This window comes from Aphanomyces invadans, assembly GCF_000520115.1.
Source record: "Aphanomyces invadans strain NJM9701 unplaced genomic scaffold supercont1.40, whole genome shotgun sequence".
In the NCBI taxonomy this organism is placed as follows: Eukaryota; Oomycota; class Saprolegniomycetes; order Saprolegniales; family Verrucalvaceae; genus Aphanomyces; species Aphanomyces invadans.
Genome location: NW_008580185.1, coordinates 410823 through 419185, shown reverse-complemented (window position 1 = coordinate 419185; position 8363 = coordinate 410823). Strand labels below are relative to the sequence as shown.

General features: G+C 56.1%; 2 protein-coding genes across 38 annotated transcripts; one reads left to right on the top strand and one right to left on the bottom strand.

The window, feature by feature from the left end:
* Window positions 1–980: 980 nt before the first annotated feature.
* Window positions 981–4235, top strand: H310_12571 (hypothetical protein). The gene has a single exon (XM_008879695.1). It carries the CDS (start codon window positions 1045–1047, stop codon window positions 3397–3399), a length of 2355 nt encoding a protein of 784 aa, XP_008877917.1. The 5' UTR covers window positions 981–1044; the 3' UTR covers window positions 3400–4235.
* H310_12570 (hypothetical protein) lies at window positions 2498–7931 on the bottom strand. Of its 37 annotated transcripts, none has more exons than XM_008879692.1 (20): window positions 7883–7931; window positions 7600–7800; window positions 7428–7540; window positions 7283–7376; window positions 7089–7174; window positions 6799–7024; window positions 6523–6600; window positions 6227–6472; window positions 6028–6172; window positions 5631–5973; window positions 5426–5576; window positions 5093–5364; window positions 4953–5025; window positions 4849–4905; window positions 4555–4805; window positions 4360–4511; window positions 4277–4308; window positions 4137–4220; window positions 3889–4085; window positions 2498–3828 (listed from the first exon to the last, which is right to left on the bottom strand). In XM_008879692.1, exons 2-20 carry the CDS (start codon window positions 7687–7689, stop codon window positions 3618–3620), a joined length of 2901 nt encoding a protein of 966 aa, XP_008877914.1. In that variant the 5' UTR covers window positions 7690–7800; window positions 7883–7931; the 3' UTR covers window positions 2498–3617. The 37 variants fall into 37 exon arrangements, with proteins under 37 accessions (XP_008877914.1, XP_008877911.1, XP_008877910.1 ...); XM_008879691.1 differs by having other exon boundaries at window positions 2524–3828; window positions 7879–7931; XM_008879689.1 differs by having other exon boundaries at window positions 7600–7931.
* Between the last annotated feature and the right edge of the window lie 432 nt (window positions 7932–8363).

The following is an 8363-nucleotide window of genomic DNA, read 5'->3' as shown; positions in this document are numbered from 1 at the left end:
CTGCGGCCAACGTACGCCCGGCTACCGCCTTCTGCTCGGCTGCCTTCGCCTTGCGTTCTTGGATGAGCCGCTCCAACGCCAAGTTCCTGGGCGGCTTAGTCTACCATACTATTGCCACGAAGAGTAGGCGGGCGCAGAGGACTATGCGCTTTGCTTGGTAGAATGGAGAATGAATTGGTAGAGTTAATCTAACCTAACGCTACAACTGAGGCACGCAAATCAATCGTTGTTGGTTGGCGAGAGATAACCGGATGTTACCGGACGGTTGCAGTTATGGCACTTCGAGAACGAGCAACAAACTTTTCAATCTCTCTATGGCTCTTGCCGACAGTACATAGGACCAATATCCTGACTTGCTCCTCCTCGGATAGCTTGAGGCGCGCTGGCATGGTTGTTCGATGAATTCAAGCAAAAGAAAGACTGGAATCATGTAAGCTTGTTTTGACTAACGTTAGCATAAGAAACATAGTTTTAAGCGTTGAATACGACAGAAAGTGCATGAAGAACGCAGTGGTTTATCCTTTATTGATAGTTACCAGCGCCTCGAAGTACATTTTTGTCAAATGACGCTTTTTCAAATTGGCGCGACTCATCCGTCAGGTCCTGGCACAGTTCTTGCACGGGCCAACTACGAATCTCAGCGAAGCATGAATGTTTTAACATCGACAAAGTATCGACACAACTTTGTGTTGCATTTAAGATCGGGGGTGGTTCTAAACTTTTTTGTGATCACTGTATTCGTCATGAGGCTGGTGATTTTTTACAATCTCGCCAATTATTCATAGAGACATGGATAGTTACGTCTTAGGAGATTCGTACATATGCATATTTGTATATCCTAGAATCTAAAACGGAACAGATTCAAGTTTGAATTTTACAATAAAAATATATACAAAAAACAAGCCTTAGGTAAAATATAATAAAGAGCGCTTCAAGCACGCAGGAACGAATAAGCGCGCCATTACCAGTAACAAGGATCGGGAACCCGGAGGAGGAAGAGTACTACGTTGGCCTCGACGGCATTCCGAATCCCGTCACGCAGCCATGAAGTTCGGCAAGCGGATGCGGTGTCTTGCGTCGCCCGAGTGGGAGGGCGGGTACGTGGACTACAAAGGTCTCAAGCAGCTGGTCAAGACTGGTACTGGCAGTGATGCCGACCGGACCATTGCGTTTCATCAAGCCCTGCTGCGCGAGATGTCCAAAGTGAACGCGTCCTTCTTTTGGATCCTTGACGATCTCACACGGCAGCACGAAGACAACAATTCGCTGCTTACAACACTTCCCCCTTCCCCCACATCGTCCTCGTCGATCGTCGAGCAGCAGGAGTGGGCAGCATCTCTCCAGTACCAACTCGAGCGAGTGCTGCATCTGTCGAGCCGAGTTGACGCTCTTCGGCGCTTCGTCGTGATCAACTACCTCGCCGTTGTGAAAATCGCCAAGAAATTTGAAAAGACTACCGCCTCGCACGCGACTCGATCGATCGACGTCGCTGGCGACCTCCTGCTTCAGCCATTCTACGCCGGCAGCTACGTGGATCACCTGTACTCGCAGACTGCCTCCGTTCTCGACAGCCTGGTCCAGGCACTCGTGGCACCCGTTCTGCTGCCGTCGCTCGACGCGTCGTGCCCCATCTGCCTCTACCCGCACACAAGCCCCGTCACGTTGGGGTGCCACCACACGTTCTGCTGGTCATGCCTCGCCAAAGCAGCCGCCCACCACATCCACGCGTGCCCGCTCTGCCGCGAAGTGCAGAGCATCGATCCGCGCGACTACGAAATCGATGGGCTTGTCAAGCGTTTTGGCAACCTGTTCACGCAACTCCAATTCGAGCTGTCGTCCCAACCGACCGAGCTGTCCGCGATCGCCATGCCGCGCATGTCGTCGCCGTTTGTGTCACCGCCGTCTCCACGACCTCGGGCGGCATCATTGCCACCTGCTACCGCCCACGCCGTCTTGGCACATGCAAAACAAGTTGCTGACAACCTCCTCGCCGCCGTTCGACGTCAGTACGCGATGGCCCCTCCATCGTCGACCACCGTTTGGTCCAGCCGACGAAACTCTGCTTCGTCGTCGTCTCCCATGGTGCTGGACCCGTCCGAGTCGCATCCGGCAGTCGCAAAGGATGGCAGCACCCAAATGGTTTGGCCCCGAGTCATCTCGATTGCATCCCCTGCGGTTGCCTTGGCTTGGATGGATGACGTCGTCGATCGTTCGGGCTGCCACATGCTCGCATTGAACGTGTACCTCAGCGGCAGCGGCGACATTGTCGCCCATAGCGGCGCACTTGTCCCGGCTGTCACCCAACACCATGGCGAGGACGTTTTCCTATCGGAAGTCTCGACCGACGAGCTAGCGCATCGCTACAACATTTGGACGCTCCACCACGTCCTCACACAGCTCCGGCAGACCAGCAACCCGATGGCCATCCTCTTGGCAGTTTGCCACGACGATGTGATCCCGCCCCTCATGGCGCTGCTTGCTTCGTCATGCCATTGCCTGGACAACGGCGACCGCAGCGCATTCTCGTGGACGTCCTCGATGTTGTACCTTGCGTCGGGAAACCACTATCAACTCTTGGCCATGCACGGCCACCGCAGGTCTCTCCCGACGCTCTCCGATATGCACACCGTCGCGCTCATGGGCCAGTCGATTCCTCTCGGGTATTGCAGAGATCTGGAGCAGCTGCACGTATCGCACGTGTGTGTGGACGCGGCGGTCGTGACGGCCGCCTTTGCCGCCGACGCCCATCGACGTGGCCTTCGCGTGTTTGTGAGCAACGTTGACAGCGCCCGCGTCGCTTGGAATGTGCTGGAAGACATGGGCGGCATCGTCGATGGCATGGTGTCGCAGCGCCCGGAGATGCTCGGGACGACGCTTGTGCAGCACGCTCTGGCGCAAGACCGCCGGGGTGGTGCGTCGACTGGAGTCCTTGCCACGTTTCCCACATCGACTGCAATCACGGACGCATCTCCGCGCGGAAGTTTGCAAATGGACTCGTGCGACGGACGACGCTCGGGGGCCCTTCACCCGAACTCGTTTGGCGTCGCCGCCACAAGCTTGGACAAACGACGCGATGACGAAGAGGCAGGGCAGCAGTCGCATGTGTTTGCCGCCGGGGATCCCGTTGAGATTGCAGTCGAAGGCGCGTGGTATGCAGGAGTTATACTCGAAGCGCAATCGTCGGGACGAGAAGCTGCGTCGATGTCGTACTCGGTGCTGTGGTGGCGAAGCGACAACTCGCAGCGCCGATCAACCAAAGTGGCCCCTGCCGCCTTGCGAGTCCCGAGTCCACAGTACCAACCGAGTTACCTAGGCCTGGGCATCGATGCTGCATACGGCGCGCTCAAGGCCGCGATCGCATGGGCGTCCCTTCCGTTCACAACCACTTCGACCGGCTAGATCATGTTTCTGCGAGTCGTTTTGGGTGGTGTCCGATGCCCGCGCGAATCAACCTAGCGCGGGCGAGATCGTCGCCATATCCAGTCACGAAGATCGAGCCGTGCAGACGTTGTTGCGTACACAAATTTCGTGCCGATTGTATTTCCAGCGCCAGTGGCTCGGTGCGTACACAGAAATGGCTGGAACCGCATGTGGTCGACAAAGCAACAGCGCGGATGTTACGCGTCCTTGTGGTACACGACGTAGTCGACGAGCTTGACTTGGGACCGATCGTCCGTGTTGAACTTTCGATCGAATGTTTCTTCTTCCATGTCAAAGCGCAGAATGTTATCGACGCGACTCATCTTGGGCTTCCAGTAGCTTGGCACTTTCCACTCGTATGATGGCGACACCTTCTCAGCTTGGGTCGCCCCGCTCCAGTCCGGGTCCCTGACTCAACCGACCACCCATGAGACGACGGCACATCACACGGACCAACGACACGTGTACCGAATCCACTTGGTCGGCATCTTGTCCACACCAAGCGCAAAGATCTCCAAATCCCCGTTCGACTTGATGTGTAGCCGAAGAAAGTTTTTGTAACTCGCGACGCGCAACGCAGAAAACGCTTCATTGTAATGGCTGTGAAACACATTCACGGCCAAGTACAAGTACACTCCAACGATCACCCCCGACAACGGCGTCGCCTACCACAAGAAGCGCAAATGACCGCACCGCGCGCACACGGTCCCACGTACCGCGACCCAAAAGTACAAAAAGACTGAACAGTAATATGCCAACACTTCGCTGCGCGTGAGCGAGTCGAACCCGGCTTGGCAAATCTACACAAGCATGCATGCAACGTGATGATTCGTTCTCGATGGGGCGGCGCGCGCACGTCGGTGCGGTAGACAGCGACAGCTTGGGGCACTAGAGAGCGGTCGCCGTGAGCGACGACAACAAGAAAACGGGCGACGGTACCATCAAAGATTGTCAAGATGTACTTGACACACGTCGAGTAGAGCGGGATGAGGCTGAAGTAGTCGTACGAGCGCAGCTGCACCATGTTGGGGACGTGGATTTGGTAGTATTTGTACAGCGCGTCGACGCCGTCGTCGCCGCCCAACGCGCCGCTAGTCCAACAGAGTGACTCGACGTGCTTTGAGTGGAAGGTACCCATCGGACGCAGCTTGAAACATCGACTCGAACGCGATGAGGACGCTGAACGCGGCCATGCTGTGGCACAACGACGTGGCGACGCTGATCACGAGGCGCTTGGTGGGCGAAGTCGAGTCTGCAAATAACCAGTGGCCGATTCCAAGGCCAACATACGTCGCAAGACTCAAGTAGGACGTGGTAAACACTTCGTAGTGCACGGCCCAGAGGTCGGCGACGAAATTCCACGCCACCGTCGTCCACTCGGCGCTCTAACGGTGCCTTGAATGTACCGACAACAACAGCGCCACCCACCTCGTAGATTTGTCCAACCGAGCATCGCGGAAATTTGGAAAACGCGAGGAAAAAGTACTAGGCGGGGCTGGTCATGCCGACGTACGGCGCGACCAGCAACGTACCCCCAGGCCGCCGACAATGTCAAAGCGCCAGTTGCGCCGGCGAAACCCCAAAATATTGAGCAGAGCATAGCGTCTACAAAAATGGACCCATGATGCTGCCGCTTCGTCAAAGAGGCGGCCATGCCGACGTGTCTACGCACCGGCACACTTTTTCCGACGGATAGCATGACGCGCGCGTGTACAATCGTTGCGATGCGACCAAGTTGTCGCCCGACGGCACGTGGGTCGGGTGGAGGAAGGCGCCGCCACCTCCCGACACGATCAAATGGGCGGGAGCTTCCGGCGCCGGTTTGGTTTCTGTGGCTATCGACGGCATTGGATTCGAAGAGTCCATAACAGGCGACGGGTGCTTGACGTTGTTCATGTGGGGGAAATGCTTGGCCACGGGCGAAAACGGCGACATGGACGTCAGCTACAAGAGCAGGGATTCGTCATGGAGACCTTGATCGACTCGGAACCCACTGCACACGTACGTTTTCGTTCGACGCCGACGTCTTGACCGATAACGACGGCGTCGAGCGAGGTTTGGCGTTCGCGGACGCCGTCCCCGTCGGGTGTGCCTCTTGTGGCTGGTCGTACTCCATGAGCGAGTGGCGCGTGTAGTTGTGAACATCGCCTGCCAACCTACGCCCCACGCGAGTACGATGAACCGTGCCTACAAAAGCGATCTTGTCGTACCGAACGACGACGCGGCCGGCCAGGATGGTCGTGATGAGGTACTGCAGCTTCTCTTCACTGCGTCGGTGTTCGTACGCATCCAAGATCCAACTAGGTTCGTGTGTGACAATGATAACTCGATCCGTGGGGCCGATGTGGGCCTCTACGATCGCTTCAAAGCACGCAAACTGCTCGACGTTGATGTCGTCCTCGAGCGCGAGGTCGCACCCAAACACCCACCATCCATGGGGCAATTGGAGGGCAAAAAAACTTGTGTTTTGGGGCAAGTGCCATCCACCAAGCCAGTCCCGTTCGCACACAAACCGGCTGTACGTGTTGAGTCCGTCAAACCAATCGTGGTTCCCTGCAGAGAAACCCCAACGATGGGATACATCGAGCGTGACGACGGGGGACCGACCTGGAATGGCAAAGCACGTTGGCCCTGCATACTCTTTGAGCGACTGGCACGACCGCGGAAGCGTCGGCTTCTTGGTCGAAATGACCGCCGGATCGTACCACGTCGGAGGTTTCATCGCGTATTCGAATGGGCGCCAAAACCGAGACTGCGCCACAAAAACGATGACGCGAGATCAGGGGGTGGCGACGGCCCTGTGTACCTCGTACGAGTCGGCATCGGGGTGGGGGTACGCCAGGTCGCCTCCAATAACGAGGCAATTGCCGCGCGGCAATGTGACCGAGTCGTGGCGGGGAAAAGTCGCATTCGTGAGCGGGACGGTCACTTTCAAGTGGGGTTGGGCGAGCATCCGTGCAATTTGGAAGCTGCTGTTGAACCCGTCGCCGCAGTCCGCCATAAAGTCAAACCAGACGTCGTCTTTCTCGGCCAAATGGTCAAACAGGTAGTCCTTGGCCATTCGGTTGGTGTGTCGTGGCGCGATGATGACGCGGACAGTACCTTGTAGTTGGGATGGAGCGCCGCTTGCATGGTGCGCTTATCGAATCGACCGAGAAAGATCTTGAGCGAAATCAGGAGCTACGGCACGCACATGTCACCAAGAGAAGCTCTCGTTCGAGCCACTCCAATCCGCCACATGCATCCCATGTCCTTGAACACAGAAACGGAGCTGCGACGACTTCAAAACGACAGCCGCCGCGGCATTCACACATCCAGCATATCAAGTACGAATCGAAGAAGCTTCCGCCCATCAGGACGCATGGTAGTTGCACTCACCTGGAATCCCGTGTCGAACATAAACATCGAGTACCAAGGGACCATGGGTAGAGCGTGTTCCGGCGGAAGGGTTGCATGCTTTGCGTTTTCGTCGTCGTCGTCTTCATCGTCCGCGTCATGGTGCCATTGCATCGAAAAGACTTGGAACCCCACGAGCCGCTCAAACACAAAGTTGATCATGGCAAGGGTAAGCCCAGTGATCCAAATGAAAAGCGCGCCTTGGTAGCTACACACATCGCACCCTTCGTTGGTACGAAACACGATGTTCAAAAGATCAATCGATGCCACACCTGGCTGGCACAGGGATGCGCGAGCTCGCGACTCCAAACACATGCTCACAGGCGTGGCGATTGTACGTTTTGGGGAAATTTGCGTCCTACACGTGTGTACAACTTCAGAATCCCATTCCAAGCGACCGTCCACGATGGAGGCACTGTCGACGAATGCATACATGTGCGCCTTTACATGTGGGATGCTGCATTACCTCTTCGTCGGCATCGCAGTGAACGATCAAGATGCAGCACGACACGCTCACGGCCGCGCTGTTGCGAAGTATGGTCGACACGAGGCGATTCCATCTGCACGAACACGTTATTGTCATGAACGTCGAGAGTTCCATGGAAACGTACGAAAGACTCGACAGTTGCGAGACCAAGCCACAACGCTTGAGAAGGTACAACACAGTCTGGAACGTCCCGAGGATGGCGATCGAACTGAAGAAGATCGGGAGAAACAGCGACACCTGCGATCGACACGACGTGAGCAGGGGCGGGAGGAATCGGACGTTCGACGAGATTGCACCGGTTGCTTGACGTCGTAGTCCATCATGCCGAGCTTCGTCAGCGGGACGTGCACCGCCACAGCAGACAACAGCCACGTGTACAATCCCATCGAAAAGTACACGTACGGCGTCCAACGATCCAACAGCTCGCGGTTTTCCACAAACGGGCTCGTAAAGATGTAGAACGACAGAAACACCGTCGCAAAGACGAGGAACCATGTCTACAGGGTTTGTGAGTGACCACGATCGACGAAGATGAACGAAGTAGCTCCTGCATCGCGCATGGAGGGGAGTTTTACCCACTGATCGTGCGGAGTCGTCATGGCTCGCTCTTCCTCGGACAAAGTTTGGCAATGACCTGATCATGGATAGATTCAAATGGAAATCCACCCTTGTGATTGGACCCACGAGATTATCATGTCATTGGCTAAAATTCGTCTCAATATCGAACCACGTTGGCTAAATTTCCCAATTGATTGATTATGATTGGCTACATGAATCACTTGCCTCGACCTTGGCGCCTGCTGCTCGCGCTCACCCATGTCAACGCAACATGGAAAACGCTTCACGAATGTCGCAGTTTGCAAGCCAGCAGGAGCATCCACATGATCATGAATCAGCTTGAGCAAGCGGCTTTGTAGTGTTTGTCGCCTTGATACGCCGAGTCAAAGCGAAGGCGATGTGCGCGGTTGTTGCCTCCTCTTTCGCCGCCGCAACTCGCCGGCCCGTCTCGTCCTTCATCCTGGTGCGGGACCAGTGTTTTGCGTACCACATTCACAGCCCA